Source organism: Ciconia boyciana, chromosome 8, assembly GCF_034638445.1.
Source record: "Ciconia boyciana chromosome 8, ASM3463844v1, whole genome shotgun sequence".
Taxonomy (NCBI): Eukaryota; Metazoa; Chordata; class Aves; order Ciconiiformes; family Ciconiidae; genus Ciconia; species Ciconia boyciana.
In genome coordinates, this window is record NC_132941.1 from 16,663,038 (window position 1) to 16,682,295 (window position 19,258).

At 35.9% G+C, this 19,258-nt stretch overlaps 1 protein-coding gene across 2 annotated transcripts in view; it reads left to right on the forward strand.

The window, feature by feature from the left end:
* The window catches only part of MINDY2 (MINDY lysine 48 deubiquitinase 2), a 41,874-nt gene that overhangs the window by 4,843 nt on the left and 17,773 nt on the right, over positions 1 to 19,258 (forward strand). For both annotated transcript variants that reach the window (XM_072870178.1, XM_072870177.1), the window contains exons 2-6: positions 4,860 to 4,917; positions 6,668 to 6,732; positions 11,036 to 11,194; positions 12,102 to 12,204; positions 12,816 to 12,958. In XM_072870178.1, the coding sequence (XP_072726279.1) occupies positions 4,860 to 4,917; positions 6,668 to 6,732; positions 11,036 to 11,194; positions 12,102 to 12,204; positions 12,816 to 12,958 (528 nt within the window). The remainder of the gene's footprint in view (positions 1 to 4,859; positions 4,918 to 6,667; positions 6,733 to 11,035; positions 11,195 to 12,101; positions 12,205 to 12,815; positions 12,959 to 19,258) is intronic.

Here is a 19,258-nt window from a genome sequence, read left to right on the forward strand (position 1 = left end):
TTAAATCTGAAGACTGCTTAGTTTTTCCTCAGACCTGTGGCTCACTATGTAGTTAAGCTTAGCAATGCAAAGCTTGCTTTTCTAAGTATTTTTTGTGATTTTTGTTAGGTGTAGTCCATGCACCACTTTCTGATACCTTGTAATGCAATGCCAGAAGTTAATTTTGTGTGGGGGTAGCCCTTCTCAGGATGTACTCCATGGCAATCATCAGATACTAAAATCTTAGTAAGGATGCCATGTAATTCTGCTCTGTGTTTCTTAGGTAGGATGTGATATCATGTAGCCAAAGAACTCTGTGAACATTAACGCATTGCACAGAAATTACATATCTGAAATGTCCAGGGAACAGAGAAACAAATTGCAGAGAAACAAATTGTTTTGGAACATAAAATAAGCCTTAGGGAAAACATAGTGCAATACAAATAAAAATAATATTGTCTTGAAAAGTGAGTGCATATGGAATATTTTGTCCTTACAGCTTTTTATGTAGGAGAATAATCCCAGTAGCATATTTGACAGTGTCTTTAAAAGTTTTTTCTATCACAGTCCTCTCAATGAACAGAAGGTTTTGGGAGCTGTGTTCCCTACATGCCTAGTTCTGCTAAAATTTTGGTAACTTTTAGAACTGTATGAATTGGCTATTTAGGTGATTGTAACTATTATGTAAGTAAATGTTATATAACCATTTATGCTTAGATGTATCCAAACTGAGGTGCAGAGAAGAGGTAGAGTAAAAAATTTCTAGTTAGAAATTTTTAGTTTTAGGTTCTCATAAAATGGCCTGTTTTTCAGAGGAGCTGAGTACAGTATGCTCCTGATGATATCAGTTTGATTTGTCTCAGTCTGCAGTGGTAGTGCCTGGTCTGAGGTCTGGCATGGCCCTTTACACGTGATCTGCTTTTTCTTGTTGCTGAGCTAAACCTCCTTATGGCCAGAATTTGCACAGATTGCTCAGATGAACTCTCTCAGCCTCTGAAGGTGAGTTGCCGGTGCGCTTCTGATGAATGCTCAGCAGAGGCCTTGGCAGCCTTCCTCCCTGCATCTGTGGGATGAGTTGAGCTTACAAATCAGTAGGCCTGTAGCTGTGCATTTTCCAGAACAGCAAGCCTGCTCTGAGGGACTGAAGGAAACCTGGTTGAGGGGGGAGATGTTAAGGTCATCAGGTGACAGCACGTACTATCACGCTATCATGTGATAAGTTTATGAAGCTGTTCCCGCAAGGCAAGAGGTATGTATTTGCAGGGAGTATCAGTTGTTTTTTGTCAAGGCAGGATGAAGCTACCCTTACCTCTTCTGGAACACTGAATTCAGGGGAGTTGCATATTTTAGATAAACACGTTCTGAGACTATAAATAATAAGCCATTAGAAATGTGCATGGTCGCTTTCTATATGCATAGTATTTTTGGAAACGTTAGCTTCTGTGCAGGACTATATCACTTAATCTTTTTTTTAAACCCTTCTGAAGAGTGGGAGAATACAGTGGAAAATATTTAAAATCAGTATTATGTAGTTTTCCAGTTGTAGTCTAATGCATAGAAACTGTGTAAGTTGTGCTAGACAAACTGTGCAAGATGAAAATTTGTTTACCAATCTGGTCTTTTAATTACAAAGGTGGCTCAACTGTACCTCACGTTGTAGTTGGGTATGAAAGATTTAGTTTTCCACTCCTGAGAATGGGAGGGAAAACAGGATGAAAAGTAGCTAGAGTTAGGAAGAGAGATCAGGGCAAAAGAACAGGACACTGCAGTAGAGGGGTACAGGAAATGGGTAGGAGTTGAGGAAGCACGTTTTTCTTAAAATGTAAAATTAATGTAAAATCTAGCAAGTAAGCATTGAAACCTATTGAGAAAATTTGTCCCTCGAGATAATAGATTGTTATGGACAACAACAGCTTTCACTACTATTGCTTACATTGTTTTCTTGTGTTGATTTATATGGAGAATGACTGTGGTTCTGTCTCTCTCCCTTAAGTTTTCTCTCTCCCTTAAGTTTTAAGGTGTTTTTCTTTCCTGTTTCCTCTTCGTTGTATGTTTCCTGTAGCTTAAGTGCCCACAATGAAGCTCTGAACAGTTAGGAAATGTCATGTTCTCTCTATATCCTTAAGTCAGCTCTGTTCAGAAGTACTTACGTCTGTGTTTGAACCCCATTATCCCACTTTAAAAGATGTGATCAATGTCCCACAAAACATTCCAGCCCTAAAATTATGCCGTGAAGTAATTCATTAACTTTGTTTAGCATTTAATTAAGCAGTTAATTTTGAGATTTAGCTTGTTAAAATATCTGACTATGAGAGATTCTGCAGATATGAGCAACACTACTTTGCTTTGGTTCTGCAGTAAAAAATAAATTGCTTAGCATTACAGTTGTGATGGAAAATTCAGATTGTTAACCAATGATACAAATAATACCTCCTTCAGTTCATGGAGTCTGAAACATTAATATGTTTATGCCATGAGTATGTAGAGCTCAAATATAGGTAACCCATGTAATTATGCTTTACAGCTTCCATTTGTAATGTAGGCATACTTCTAGATTCCCAAATTGGTGCAGAGCAGAAACCCCCAAGCAATGCTGGCTGAGCTGATATGAATGGTTTTAAATAAATAGTAAAAAGAGCTAGCTTCAGTCCTGAAAGAATCATCAGAGTAGTTCTGCTAATAGTTGAGGGAGCATTGCTAGTTTTCCTTCATATTATACTGGCACATCTGTACTGTTTGTAGTCCCAGAACCACTTCATGCATAGCTCGTGTAAGTAATTCTATTTTATGCTGTTACATCGATATACCTTAGGTGCCATAATGAACCAGACCCAACTCAGAGGTGTGCGCAGCTAATGTTTGCTAAGGCTTGAATGCTGCTAATTCAGAACTGGAAGTTTAAGAATCAGCTTTTTGAACCTGTAGTCCTGTTATTTACATGGCGCAATATATTGTATTTATGTGAATACTCAGTATGAATATTGACTTGAATATGAATATCGAATATGAATATGAATGGGATCAAAGATTATGAAAACCTTTAGCCTGTCAAGTATTAGTGAAACTTCTCTAAGTTTTGGGAAGAGGTTAAGAAATTTTGTAAGTTACAATCAGTTGTCACTCATTTAAAAGATGTTTTCAAAAATTCACGTGCCTATGCATCCAAGACTGATTTTTCTCCTTGTTTAATTAATATAATTTTAATTCTTTTATAAGCAGAACTAATTAAGCCTTCTTTCTTATGAATTTATGCTGCACTAATTTCCTACTTTACTAACAATTTATACTTTCAGTCCCTTCCTTCCCCTGATCCCTGACAGTACTGTCAACTTCTTTCTATGTCCACCATCTACAGATTGATCAATGTGTGGTGTATGCTGTGTGGCCAATTCTGACCTAAGCATGGGCATATTAACTTGGGTCTCTTTGTTCTTCCAAATTTAATGAAACTTCTTGTAAATCCATATATTTAACACATTTGCCTTTTATCAAATATGATTAAAATTGGTGGTGAGATAGATTCACTTCAATCACACCTCATTTTCTCTAGAAAGTTATTAAAATAGCTTAGTTTTCAAACTGGGAAGGAAATCCTCTCTATCACAATGTGAACAGTGTAGTGCATTGCTAGACTGTATTTTTGAGTTTGGGGTGCTGCACCAAAGGCTTTACATGCATTTTTCTTCCATCTCATGGCTTTCTATTTCCTCCTTCCTTTCCACAACCAGCAAAATAGTTGGAGCCTATTAAATCTTAAGCATGAGTGAACAATCTCACATAATGTCTTTCTATCTGTGTCAAGAACAGTGATCTGTGTTGGGGAATACTAGACTTTCTAGACTTTCAGTGGTAAGATGTTGAAGAGAGATAGAATGAGAAGATTAAAAACTGAAGAGAAAGCTTAAAAACAACAAAAAAAACCCCCAACCAAACATTAGAAAAATAAAATTTATATCTATACAGAGAAAAATTGAGCACACTAGGATTAAAGACAATATACTCCTATGGTATTCCTTCAGATTGCCAGAAGCATGCCTTTGTATGTATTTGTGCTTTGGCTGTTACTGCAGGGAGATACATAAATGGAAGTGTGCAACCAAAACATTTACCCAGGATGCTGGGTGGTGGAGATGAATATCTGAGAAGCTTTTGGCTCTGGCTGCTGACAAGGTTGTTGGTTTTAGGAGGTGACAATGACAAGAATAGGTCAGGGGAGAGGGAAACGGAAGCTTCACCACTGAGTTCTGTGTGTCTGGTCTTTTCTGTATGGAGTTAAACCAAACCCTTGAAATGTGAGTGCAGGATGAGAGGCTGGGAGGTCATTTCCTTGTACCTGCATGAGTCTTGGCTTCCCTGTCCCAGGAGCTGCTGCCACCAGATTCTCTACAGCCTCTTGTCTGGATGCAGGAACTTTTTGAGTTAAGGCTCAATTAAGAGTTATAATGAAGGCAGGGAGTCAAAGACTTTGCTGAATAAGGTTAAGTTTTCTTAACTAAACGTGGCTACAATTCCCAGTCTTGTTCATCCTGGATGCTTGCAGCTGAGCTAGTGCAGCGAGCGGTGTGAACTCCCATGAAGTTGAGGGGGATGCTGGTGAAATGTCTTGGTTGGAGTAGGGAGCACTATGCAGAGAGCTGCAAGTGAGAGAAAGTACTGCGTGCATGTGGCTTATCTAAAAACCAAAATGCCTTTTTTAATCTCTTCTTGTAGCTGGTATTTAGTAGAGATCCTGGGAAGGTTCTTGGTCCCAGTACGGTAATGCTCTTATAAAACAGTGAGGCAAATGTGATCAGAAGACTTCAGTCTAGAAATACCTTATTGATACTTTCTAAATTGTATTGTTTTGACATTTTAAAGCGAATATACTTTTACTTTCACAGATTAAGCTGCCACCAATGATGGAAATCATAACGGCTGAACAGCTGATGGAATACTTAGGTTAGTAATTATAAGAAATGTTTTTCAATTATATATTATACTTATTGGTGAGTAGTAGTATAGGAGGACTGTTTTATTTATTTACTATTTTATTCAGCTTTACTTGAACGCATGCTTCAAGAAAACTACTTATGGTATTCAGTTAGTCATGCTTTTCCTTAACTGCTTTTAGAAGTTTTCTGTACTGCTTTCCTAAGTGGTTTCCTAGTGATGCAGTTGGTATGGCTTAGTATACCAACACATTGGTAGATTTGAAGTTATTCATGTCTCTTACAATGTTGTTTTGTTATAGTTGACAGAACGTACTAAGTCAACTGTGCCTTTAATTGTCTGCAGTAACTCTAACCCTTGGTAGTATGACTCAAGTAAAATAACAGGAAAAATTAATTTAGTCATCACAGTGATTGGGGTCTCATTTGCAGGCACTACTCCGTTATCAGATTCAGTCTTCAGCAAAACTGCAGCTGTTTACATCTGACAAGTCTGTAACTTCAATAGCCCAGAATGATCCAGGTGTTAAACGTGCAGTTGCGATAGTACTTAAGCTATTATATGTACCACAGTTCTTTCCCTTTGTAGCCTGACAAATATAAAATGTTTGAGCTTAATAGACTAGGTTTGATTTTTTTCTTAAGCAGGAGAGAAAAACCTTACTATATTTTCTTTCTTTTTGCTTGTAAAGAACGTAGCTTGTTCTTTTCAAAAGCATATCACTGAATCTTTCAGTGGAAGAAAGAAGTTAATTACATAATTTCCAAAAAATAAGTCTTAAGAAATCTTGCTGCCTGTGTCTAAACATTTCTTCTAATTGTATTGATGGAATAATACTGTCTGAAGTCACTGCATAATCACAGTTGGCTAAATGTGTGTATCTTTTCTTGAAGGCATATATTAGCTTCTGGAATTATCTTATTAAATTGAATAACAAAATTACCTTCTTGAATTATTTAGGTTCCTATTTAGTCAACATGATTAGCAGTTGCCAAATGGTTGTTCTTCAACTTAAATGTAAAAAAAGAAAAGCCCTTCAACCACTTTGAACAATGTTAACTTAAAAGATTATAAATTAGGAAACCTGTAACGATATTTTTCTTTAAGTAGAAACATATTTTTTAGGAATGAAGCAAGGGGATAAATACAAAAGCGTAGAAATAAAATATGAAAAATTTGGGAGAGGCAGTTTATGGATACTAGTCACTAAAAATGTTACAAATCTTGAACCCTATTGTGTTCATTGACTTATTAATTACCTTTGTGTTGTAGACACAGTTGAAATACAGGCCTTTCAGAATTATTGGTGTATGGAAATATATGCCAAAATATTCATAGTATCAGGATAAGTGGTTGCATTTTTAAATTGTGTTATGCAATTACGTATCTTATTGTGAACAGTTTGACCTTTTTATATTTCTAAGTTGAGGCACAGAGGGAGGTAAATTTCTGAATAATTAAGAGATTGGTATGATACCCCAAGAGATTATGAAATGCTGCTTTAGTAAAAACATTGGCCATTGGAATTTTATTTCTTAATATGATTTTACTATGTTTTTTATACACATATTTTACTCCATAATTATAATTCAGGTTATAAAACAATGCAATCTCATTAATTTGATAGAAGACTTCAATGGTGGTATTTATGATCAGTCAGCTTCAGTCAGATGTATTCATAGAAATGTTGAAGCCTTGAGTGTGGAATAAACTTATTTTTATTTTCACTTTTTATAGGAAAATATTTTTTTTTTTATAGGAGACTATATTCTTGATGCAAAACCTAAAGAGATATCTGAAATTCAGCGTCTAAATTATGAGCAGGTAAGGAGCTGCTCCTAAAACACAATTGCTTATATCTGAAGGAACTAAAACTTTTTTTCTCACCTAAGGTTTATCATCTTGTTAAAAACCAGAAGCATACAAACCATTGTTTGTAGTTAGTTTTTCCTTTTTTTTCCTAGGCTTGATGTAGAGTTTTACTTATAAATACTTACTATTAGTGAAGAAAAACTCAGTATCTACTAACACAAGAAATGATTTTTTTGCCTGCAATGAGTATAATGAAAGAATTTTGTTTTTATTGAGGAATTATAACACAGAAGTGCAGATGGAAGTATATAACAAGCTGGTTGCTCTTTGAAGTCTTACATTATGCATCCTTCAGTGTGCTCTGTTCTGTGATTGCTGCTAGACTTTCTCTGAGGATGTAAACCGAGCAAGAAAGAGATCTGTATTCTTAAGTCGTGATGGACAAAAAGAGGTTCATTCCCTACTATGAAAGGCAATATTATTTGCACTGACCACTATCTTTATGTCATCACAGAAGTCGTTCTATGTTAAAAATAATGGTATTAGTTTAAAAAAAATTGATGTAGTATATATTATCTTGGAGCAAATTTTTCAAGCTCTGTCTGTGGTCAAAGCTGTTTTTTGATTACTCATGGAAAAGTGATTTGAATTTATTATAGGTGTTAGGTTTCAAGCTAGTTCTATTTATTATTACGTCCTCTTTTCTTGCTGTCATTCAGTGTTGAAAACCAAATCAAGTATCTTGGGATAGTTGAAATTAGAATGAAGATTGAATGTAGATTCTTTTAATAATAACCCAAAATATGACTTGTATCAAATCATATGAATTCTTTTTGTAATAACAAAATTAGCTATATTTTTTCCATACAGTTCTGTGCTGTAGAAGATTATAGCTATAATCAACTTACAGGAGGGTGATGAAAACTATATACCTGGTTAAAGTGCAACCTCTATGGCTCTCTTGTGCTCAAATATATGGGTTTACTACGTACGTGTCACAAACCTTTTCCTTAAATATTTAATTGTACAATTTTAAAGAAGCCTTCTGTTTGAGGAATGTTCTAAATGTACTTGTAGATGCATGAGTGATATCACGTGAGAGGGGAAAAAGAAACTAATTAGGCAACTGAGTCTTACAAAATTATTCTATTTCAGAAGCAATGGAACTAAGTCTTTGTGTTAATCATAATTTTGTGTTTATCTTGTCACACAGTTAGTATTCTTTGCCTAAAACAATATATTATTTTATTCTTATACAAGAAATTCAAGTAAATTTTTTGGACAGCTAGACTTGTAATGCTTGATTTTAGTATAATTTCAGTGTCATGACAAGATGTTCATTTCAGCTGTGACTTATACCATACTTGAGGGATTTAATAAAGTATTTGAATGAAAGCTGGATTTAAAAAAAAGCACAAGTTCTAATGCACAAACCAAAGAACAGGTTGCCCAGGGAAGTTATGGAGTCTCCATACTTGGAGATATTCAAAAGCTGTCTGGACATGGTCCTGGGCAACTGGTTTTAGGTGCCCCTGCTTGAACAGGGGGTGGTGGTGGACCAGATGACTTCCGGAGGTCTCTTGCAAGCTCAACTGTTCTGTATATTTATATCCTCGCTTACCTGCATTCATTTTTTTAGAAGCTTGTTGCGTTGAAGGTGTGGAAATAGCTAAAATAGAAATGATAACTGTTCGAATTGTAGCGAGAAACTTCTGCAGCTTTCTGGACAGTTTGATGTATTCCTGTTTTGTTTACAAAGTAAATGTTACAAAATAAATGCAACTAATGTCTGTAGATATATGATCTGAATTTGTGGATGGCTAGTGCTAAGTTGCTATAAGCTTTCTTCCTTTTCATTTAGCAGAGTAAGAGTATAGCATTATTTATTCCAAAACACCTCTGACAGGTTTTTATACTTGATATCTGGTCCCTACTAATGAAATGCACTTCTTAAGTAAGGTGGTTTGGTTTGCTATTATAATGATACAAACTTAAAAAAAATTTAAAAAGTCTGAGCCAGATCTTGAGAATTAATTGCAAATCTTGCTAAATTCTGAATCTTGTGACATAGCAAAACTGTCAAAAGGATGAAGCAACATGTAGTAAAGTAGCAGGAGCTGTTGCCTTCCTGGTAGTAGAAACTTTACACAACAGTGCAGTTAAAGGGCTACTAGCAGTAAAACTCTCTCATTCATAGCAACCACTCTCAAGTGCAGATAGTGGATAATGAGATATGTTTTATACTTGATAAAGTAGTTTATAAGCTTTTCTGTGTAAGCTTCAACTCTTCTGAGAGCTTTCCAGATTTAAATCTGCTTAGTAACAAGGAAATATGCCTGTTTATAAACTTAAGTTAGGAGTTTTCAGAAATTGCATCTAAATTGAAATTACTCAAAGTAGGAACAAGCTTATTGTTCTACTGCCATTTTATTAAGAAAATAAGTACATTTAAACTTGCATACCAGTAAGAGGAGTAGCTTAATTCCTTCAGCTAAAATGCTGAGATTGGTGAACATGAAATTTTTGCCATATGCCTTAATGAAACCATGCTGTTGCATGTGTGAAGTGTTGTGCAAAGATCTGTAGGCCATTTTATGTATGTATGTCTGCTTACACAATTTTTACATACAAGTTTTGTATTAGAATTCTGTTGCATGCTGAGAGATGTCTAAAACTTCTTCCAAGATCTAGGTAACAGTCATCTTTCCACCAAATGCAAAACTGTGCTTGGAATTGGATAATGAAGTAGTGAGTGATGTAGCTACACTTAGTATGTTTACTTAGTGAGTGTTTTATGTTCTAATTGGTACATTCTTTACAATACCAAGTTACAAGATGCAAGACTGATTTTGTAGACTGACTTCTTAAAAATACTAAGGTCTGCCTTGCGTTCTAATATACAGGCTTGTGTTGGCATTCTGCTCTATCTATTAATGTGTGCACTAACGTGCTGCAGAAGTGAATGTTCAAGTTACTGCATTGGTTATGTCATTGTTTAGTGGATCCAGTTATTTGTAATTTTCCTGCATATCAGGAAGCTGCTTTTAATTTGATAATATAGCTCAACACTATGTACCCCACTTATGCCTTGTTAGCCTACCTAGTTCTTTAATAGTTTTCTCATTATTCATCCTTTATAGTCAGTCATCCTTATTCTCAGTTTTTGTCTTCCCTTATTGATTCCAGTAATTGTGGTTCTTGCCATTAACTGTCTGATTAAAAGAAGACAACACAGAAGCAACTGTCTCTAACAATCAGTGATTTTAGTCTGTGAATCTTTTCTGTCTCCATCTCCTTTCCAATCGGTATTTCTGTTTTTTGTCTTGCTTTTTTCCCCATTGTTGCAATCCTGAATTCCTCTTAAGCAACAGAATATTGCAAAACTAAGCAAAAAACCTCCCCAAACCCAACAAAAAACCCAACCAAACAAAAAAGCACCTCAGTTTCCCTGAATCTTTTGCAAATACTGCTAATACTTTCTGATGATAGTCCTTGTGGACTCTTCTCACTTGGTGGAAAATTCTTTTTCCTGCATGTCAGGAAACTTATTTGTCTGTTGGTTCAAGAGAACTGTCTCACAAAGCACTTTTTCTTTGGCTAATCTTTGCTTTGTGTGATTGAATCTTCATAACTTGATAATTCCCCTTAGGATTCCATTGGGATCACTATTATAGTAAGTGCTACTTTCGTGACTTGCTTCCACAGTAGAATGTACAGGCCATTTAAAGGTATGCCCAAGATAAGATAGCAAAACTTTTTTTATGAAACAAACAAAAAAATCAGATTCTTCATTGTTGTTCACCACTTTAAGTACTGAACCTCCAAATTAGAGTTGGCAAGTAGAACTGCGTGATCTGTTTGCTTTCTGGATTCTATGTGGTGGCAAGTACTTCAGCCTGACTAATAAGGCAGGACTTAAAAGGGGAGAAGAAACCTCAAGAGAGTCCCTTAGAGATTCCCTTATAATCCAATTCTTCTTGCAAACGTCTGGCTTGTAGCTGTGGGAAATAGAGCTAAAAGAAATAGGAGCTGCCTAAAAGTAGCTTATGAGTGTAGAAGAAGAAACAGTCAGATACAGCTGATAGGAGGGAGAGTTCTTATTTTGCACATTTCTTCTGACACAATGAGAATGAATAATGTGATTATGTATTGAAACAGTTGTTTAGCTAACTTCCCCTTTTGTAATTTTTTTTTTTCAAAATGTTGAATTGATGAGTACTAAATGATGAAGGGTTACAAGAGTAACCACCAAGTATACCAAGCTCTATTTGGTAATCTGTTTTTTTTTGGTTTTTTTTTTTCTTTCTGCTGTCAGAATATGAGTGATGCAATGGCGATTCTACATAAGTTACAGACGGGTCTGGATGTCAATGTGAAGTTTACAGGTGTACGAGTATTTGAATACACACCTGAATGCATAGTGTTTGATCTTCTTGATATCCCCTTGTACCATGGATGGTTAGTGGACCCTCAGGTAACTTATTTTTTTCAATAATTCAAACAGAATGTAAGTTATTCTGAATTTTATTGGGTGCAGGGGAGATGTTTCAGAATTTTAACTGGAGTCAATAATAATGATTATGGTAATGGATTTTTTAAATCTAGTCAGAAGAATTGGGGTTTCTTCAGAGAGGAGTGAATACAGACTGTATATGGTTTTTAGTGTGTTAACTTTGCAGAAACTAGGTCTATAGTCAAGCTAACTTTCAAAACCTCGTATGCTGAATTCACGACTGTGTAAATGAGAATTGTTGTTCTGAGGGAGGTAGGAAGTTGCCAGATACGGTGTCCCAGTCATTGTTTTTTGAAGGCTTGTTAGAACACTTGGAAGGATGCAAGGCTACTTTACTCCTTTCTTTAATCGATATACTTTTACTAGTCACTGCTTTTGAGAACTGAGGATGTTAGAACCAATTAGAGAACTGCATCTTTAACAAACATATAATTTACTTTTAATTATTTAATAAACAGTAAACTGGTACTGTTTACTTAGGGGGAAACTGGTGAGTTTGGCTGGAATAATCGGCCTCAGATGTGTGTTTTTTATTTTCATGCCTTGTTCATGAAAGTTGTTGTTCTCTTATCCCCTTGGACTTCCCCTCCTGCCCAACTGAGCCAACTGATGCCCATGCTCTCCTCCATCCATTTAGCAACAGGTTTTGATGTTAAGCATTAACTTAAGGATTTAAAATGGGATCTGAGACTGCAAAATGTGTAACAGTCTGGGCTAAAACTTCTTGGCCTAGTATTTTTAGGGGGATAACGTCCTCTCTTTGTTGAAACTCTTCTTATTTTTGTATAATTGCCATAGGCTTACAGTTGTGTTCTGTTCTTCACAAAGGTAAGTTCTCTGTTTTGTATGCTGTTCCTTCCTGCTCCAGGTTGCTGACATAGTAAAAGCAGTTGGTAACTGCAGTTACAATCAGCTAGTGGAGAAGATAATTTCTTGTAAACAGTCGGACAACAGTGAACTGGTTAGTGAAGGTGGGTAACTTTTTTCCTATGCTTTATCAAAGTATCTACCCTATTACATCTTAGTTATATATTTTGTATGTGGGCCTTGGTATGTAGAGATACGTGTGAAGAGCTGCATTCTGTCTGCTGAACTTCTTTCCCTGGGCAAGCAGGCAGTACTGCGCTTGTCTTCTAAACTTCTCTGATGCAATTTCCAAACCAAGGATCAGCCTCATTCTCTTGATCTCTTAAATATACTTTTTAAAAAGCTGGAGAGAACTTCCTTTTATGAAAAGGTGTTATGGGTAGCATTCAGATTTCAACTTGGCTATATATTATCTGCTATAATTAGAACTTGAATGATACATAATGTATATACAAAAATAACATGATGACAAGGAAAAAATCAGTAATATTAGAAGCAGATATAGCATTTCTGAAAATGAGAGGGTTATCTACAATGCTGAGGTTTTAGAACTTTCAACTTATTTTCCCCTCTCTGGATGTGTTCCCTTAGATTTGTGGTAATAAGGGGGCATCTTAGTAGGGAGGAGATAGGAAAAATATTACCATTGTAACCAGGTTTTATATATTGGGAAGTATGTAATAGACACATGTAACAGTATGTATTGCTTTTGCAGGATTTGTAGCTGAGCAATTTCTAAATAACACAGCTACACAGTTGACGTACCATGGACTGTGTGAGTTGACTTCAGCTGTCCAGGAGGGAGAGCTTTGTGTGTTCTTCAGGAACAACCACTTTAGTACCATGACCAAATACAAGGTATATTCAACATTTTTGTCTTTACTGTTGTGGTTTGCATTCTCATTCAAAGCAAATCTTGTTTTTTTCCCCCTTGAAATAGAAATAAATTCCTGTTTGTGGTTACATGTAAGTATGGCTTATGGTGAATGTAAGGTCTGTAGCAAATGTTACTTGTGAATTATTGAGTAGTGTTTTAGATATCAGGATCCATTATCACTTTAAATCTTCTTGTAGCTCTTCCCTTTATGTTCAGTTTGCTCCCCGTGTTAACTCCTTTTGTGGTTATGTATAATGACATACATTTCTTACATGGCTTAAACTTACCTGCAGTTTGTGATTGGCAATGATAAGGTTAATGAATTCATTTAATTTGTTTCTGAGGATATAAAACTTTGCTTGACATTTGGGCCAGTAGATGAGTAGCTCCATCATGGTGTTCAAAATACCAGACATTTGGAGAAGTTGAGATGAGCTACAGTATTGGTTCTCTTTGTTAGGGAAGAGATTATTTTTTTTTTTTAATCTGAAACTGGGGAAGCAAAATGGTGAGAACTGTGAAAGGAGTATTCCAGGATACAAAAAGCAAGTGACAACTTGTTTAATGCTTTTGGGACTCCTTCCTCTGTGGAATGGAGAATCTGGCTTGGCAAGGTTACAATCATTTATGTAGCATCTTCATTCTAACACAACTTTGCCTTTACTAAGATGATGGTGTATTTTTATGTATCTAACTTCGGTAGAAAGGGGCACGGTCAAATTGTCTCCTAAGATTTAATCATTCACAGAATCGTATAGGTTGGAAAAGACCTTTAAGATCGAGTCCAACCATAAACCTAACACTACCAAGACCACCACTATACCACGTCCCTAAGCACCTCATCCAAACGTCTTTTAAATACTTCCAGGGAAGGCGACTCAACCACTTCCCTGGGCAGCCTGTTCCAATGCTTGATAACCCTTTCAGGGAAGTAAAATTTCCTAATATCCAGTCTAAACCTCCCCTGGCACAACTTGAGGCCGTTTCCTCTCGTCCTATCACTTGTTACCTGGGAGAAGAGACCGACCTCCACCTCTCTACAACCTCCTTTCAGATAGTTGCAGAAAGCAATAAGGTCTCCCCTGAGCCTCCTTTTCTCCAGGCTAAACAACCCCAGTTCCCTCAGCCGCTCCTCATAAGACTTGTGCTCCAGACCCTTCACCGGCTTTGTTGCCCTTGTCTGGACATGCTCCAGCACCTCCACGTCTCTCTTGTAGTGAGGGGCCCAAAACTGAACACAGTATTCGAGGTGTGGCCTCACCAGTGCCGAGTACAGGGGCACGATCACTTCCCTAGTCCTGCTGGCCACACTATTTCTGATACAAGCCAGGATGCCGTTGGCTTTCTTGGCCACCTAGGCACACTGCTGGCTCATATTCTGCCAGCTGTCAACCAACACGCCCAGGTCCTTCTCTGCTGGGCAACTTTCCAGCCAGTCTTCCCCAAGCCTGTAGCGTTGCATGGGGTTGTTGTGGCCCAAGTGCAGGACCTTGCACTTGGCCTTGTCGAACCTCATACAATTGACATCAGCCCATTGATCCAGCCTGTCCAGGTCCCTCTGTAGAGCCTTCCTCCCCTCAAGCAGATCAACACTCCCGCACAACTTGGTGTCATCTGCAAACTTACTGAGGGTGCACTGGATCCCTTTGTCCAGATCACTGATAAAGATATTAAACAGGACTGGCCCCAACACAGAGCCCTGGGGGACACCACTTGTGACCGGCCACCAACTGGAGTAAACTCCATTCACCACCACTCTTTGGGCCCGGCCATCCAGCCAGTTCTTTACCCAGCGAAGAGTACACCTGTCCAAGCCATGAGCAGCCAGTTTCTCCAGGAGAATGCTGTGGGAAACCGTGTCAAAGGCTTTACTGAAGTCTAGATAGACAACATCCACAGCCTTTCCCTCATCCACTAGAGAATTCCCTTCTCTTCAGTGATAAATGTGAATATTTTGAAGTGAACTCTTCATTGGCTTGCGATGTCAAATCATACTTAGTTAGACATTTTTCTCAAATGTATGTATGAGTTTTTACCTTTTGTATAGAACTCTTGAAATTATGATTTGGTTACCTGTTATTAAATAAGACTTTAATTTCATGTACACTTGCATTTATGAATAATGGTAATAAATGCAAAAAAGGGGGGGTGTAACATACAAAATGTTAAGGAACCACTGTTTTTGCCATCTATTATGTGGTAACATCATAGCCTCATGTGAATGACACTAACTTTTCCATTTGGTAGTACTAGTACTTTTTTCTCCCTCTGTTAATCTTGACTGTCAATGCTTATCTTTGGCATTTTGAATAACTACTCATAAGCTGAGCTAAAGCTCTGAATAGTTCTGATAAACAATGGTTAACCCTACAAACAGGTAACACATTTGATTTTCTAATAGCTTCTTAGAGCACATCTAAGATTTGTTTTAAATCTATGTACAATGATACTCTCTTACAACAGTAGGACATGTAAAAGGATCGTTCTCCTATCTTCCTGTGTTTAAAAAAAAAAAAAAGCTATGAATATATCTGTTTATGGTCAAAACTATAATTGTTATATTTCCTGATGAAGCTCATTTATGTCATATTTTTAAGAGGTATAGTTTTGCTTCTCTCCATTTTTCTAAATTCAGCTCTTGCAATAGTTGGTAGTAGTTTGTCATGTAAGCCCGTACATTGTCTTATGGTTGCTTTCATTATCGAAAAAGAAACCCCCAACCTGAAAACAATTTGGTTTTAAAAAGAAAATACTAAGTAGAAGTACAGATGTACTTTCTGGGTACCAATGGTACCTAGAAGTGCAGGAAACCTTTTTTTACTTCGTTTAAAGGATATTCCAGGTGAAATACTTAAAGCCTCCTGGAAACAATTAATTTTTGTGCTATAATGAAAACTTTTAAAATATAAAATATTCCTTGTATGAAATACAGTCAAGGAGTATCACTTTGCCCTTGTACATTATCAATACAGAGTTTTTTGTTTGTAGAATGTAGACTCTTTGTTGTCTTCTGCAGCCCAGGATTTAGGTCAAAGGCCAAAACCTGGTGTGTGTTGTCAGTGCCTTATCAACTTCATACTTGTGAACATATACTTCTCATTTGAGATGCTTTTTCCTTAAAGAAATAAAATGCAACACTTCAATGAGTTAAATATCCTTAACTGATATTAATAATACCGAACAGGTTAAGGCAGTGAGTAAAAATCTGTGTTTGAATTTTAACTGTCAGAACTAAATCCTAGTCCAAAAATCTTTGAAGAATAGTAAATCCAAAAATATTTGAAGAATAGTATTATTTGTTAGTTGTGTGTTTAAGCTTTACTGCTTCTAAGTCAATATGGTTTTAATCTTGTCCTTTTTTGAGAAGTCTTACACTTCTGAAATGCTAAATTTTGGAATACGGACCATTATTCTTGTGTTTCATAGTCATTATGGTGACTTCACTTGCTGCTAGTGTTCAATTGCCATGTTACCTACAGGCTTTTAGTTCCTGGGGTTGTCACTTTTAAACAGTGTTGTTCATTTTGCCTTGGATTTCTGGTGAGTGGTATGTTACAGAATTTGAGATATCAAGAAACTCTTTAAATGAGGACAGAAATACTTTATTACTTTATTTTTAAAAGTCAGCAGTAACCTTTCTGTCTCTTTCTAACCTACCTAGCTATATGCAATAGCTGTAAGACTAGGTATTCCTTCATATCAAGGAAGTCAGAAATAAACCTGACTTGGGCTTTTAGCCCAGATGAGCTATCCAAAAATCTTTGGACCTCCAGGATACTCATGAGAGTGTCAAATGCATTGTTGTCACAGAGTTGAGATTTTTTTCAACTGCTTTACTCTTTCCTTTTGCTAGGTTTAATGCTAGCTCTGCAGATTTTTAATGGAGTTTCTTTTACTTACTGGTCAGCAGTAGCTGGATTATGGGGAAAAGTCCATCAATTAGGAAAACTGAAGACCCAATATATGCTAGAGAAAATGAAGGTGTAGAACTTTTAGGGCAAGAACTATGCAATTTGTTTTGTCTTTCTCTAATATTGCCCTTCCCTCTTCCCCCTCCAAACCAATATATGGAAACATACAAACGAGACAGTTATGAAGTTAAACAAAAGGGAATTATACATATAATAAAAGTTATGTACATATAATAAAACTTGTGTATATTTAGAAACATTTACACTTGTAATAATTAGCAAGAATTTATAATGAAAATCCCTTAGGTACATTAGGCTGTTTAAGTATTATTCTAATGAAGCCAATACTTAAACTTTTATTTGGAAGCTTTCATGTACAGCTGATACAGTGACTTGTACACTGGGGATATTTCTTAAGTTCAGTGGGTTTTTTTGAGGCCGATATTTTAGTGAAAGCACTTGGATTTCAGTATGTTATATGTCAAAGAACATAGAACGTAGGCTCATCTTAACTGTACTTACTGGAGTAAAGAAAAAAAACAGATCACTAAGCTTTTTCAAAGGAAATGCAGAAACTTGTTCCAAGTTCTCTTACATGCTTATCTTTTCTAGAATTGGCTTTAGAATTGAGGAGCAGGTGTGAGTAATTTAAGAAAAATAAATACATGGTGATATTGAAATAATTCAGAGAGCAAAATTCATAAATTGGAGACTTTTAAAGTTCAACATATATTTTCTAATAAAACAGACAAACCCAAATAGCCTTAATTCTGCTCTGTATTGCTGCCACATAACAATTATATGATTGTGATTGAGCCATTTTTAATATTTGTGGTGCTTGGTTGAACAGATTTTTTTTTTAAGTTGTGTTAGAGTTCTTTCCACATCCCATCTGGTGAGCTTGTTTTAGAGATAATAGATATTTTCTGTTTTTAAATATATATGCATTTACCTGTCATTTCTTAATAAGGGATAATCTTGTTGGATACTTTAGAGCAGAAATGGGAGAGGTGGAGACTGGTGACATCCTTTGTGCATATAATTTGAACTTCCTGGTTTTTAAGTCTTTATTACAAAGAGTTTGCAGTATTTATTATTTGACACACAGTATCAATTTAAAAATAGATGATTTACTAACACTTACAACTCTTTACCCAATTACACTGAGTTTAGAGTGGCTTTCCACTGTCAGATCAAAGGATCTTTACCTTGGTTTTGGATTGCTTATTTTAGAGGGTTGTTTTACTGAAATGGGAGTTACGTGAAGGTGTGAATAAACAGCATAGTATTCTGAATTTCTATATCTTTGCTTTGAAAATTTTTTCATAGGCTGCTGTTACAAGATGTTGCACAGTGGCAAGAACCCCTTGGAAACATTAGGCAAACTAGTGCCCAACTAGTATGATTGGCTGGTTAATCTACTCATGCTTCCTTTGTGTCCAGTGTCTCTGTTGACTCCAAGTTTATTTTTTTTTTGCATGGATAGTAAAGAAATTTGTAAGGGAGGGAACTGAAGTGACTCCTCACAAATCTGGCTTTCTTTTTAATATTTTTTAATTGTTACTAAATTAACAAAAATAGGTGGGGTTTTTTTCACTCTTAAGTGCTTCTTGCAAGATCAGAAATAGAATGGTTATGAACATACAGCAACATTATGAATACCTGGTATAGATTAGGGAGGTATCAGTGCTGTTACTGTAGGCAAAAGCTTATTAACAGTCTCTGCTAGCAGGTATTTAAAAGGCATTTCTAAACTAGTTATGGCGATGAAGATAATACTTTGGGCTTTGAGCTGGACAATAATAGGTGAGAAGTAGTATTACAACACTTTAAAAAAATTATTATTTAAAAATGTATTTGACTTATGAACAAGAGAAAAAACAAAAGGGGGAAAACTGTTTTTAGTTCACTGTCACTGTATTTGTAAATATTTGTTGCTGTTTTGAAATATTCCAATTCAATTTAATATATGGACACTTCTAAAAGGTTAACCTTCAGGCAGGTAACTATTGTGCCATTTTTACATATCTTCCAAATTCCTTACTCTGGGAGTAAGAGTTAAATGGAAAGGGCTCATTCAATAATAATTTTTCCGTTTTAGATAACAGTATTCACTTTAAAGTTGGGGAAGTTGATGAGTAAAGTAACAATAGTAGAAGAATGGTGGCAGTGAGTTTTTTCAGAAATTACTGTGAAAAGTTTTGAAGTAATCTTCTTCTAAAGACTTCAGTGGGTATTTTTAAAGCTGCTGAGTTGATATCACAATGTGACTGTGAAGATTCACAGATTGCAGAATAGACCATCAGTTCAATTATAATTTGTTTACTCGGTTTATATTATTTAATATAGTCTTGAATAATATTTTACTAT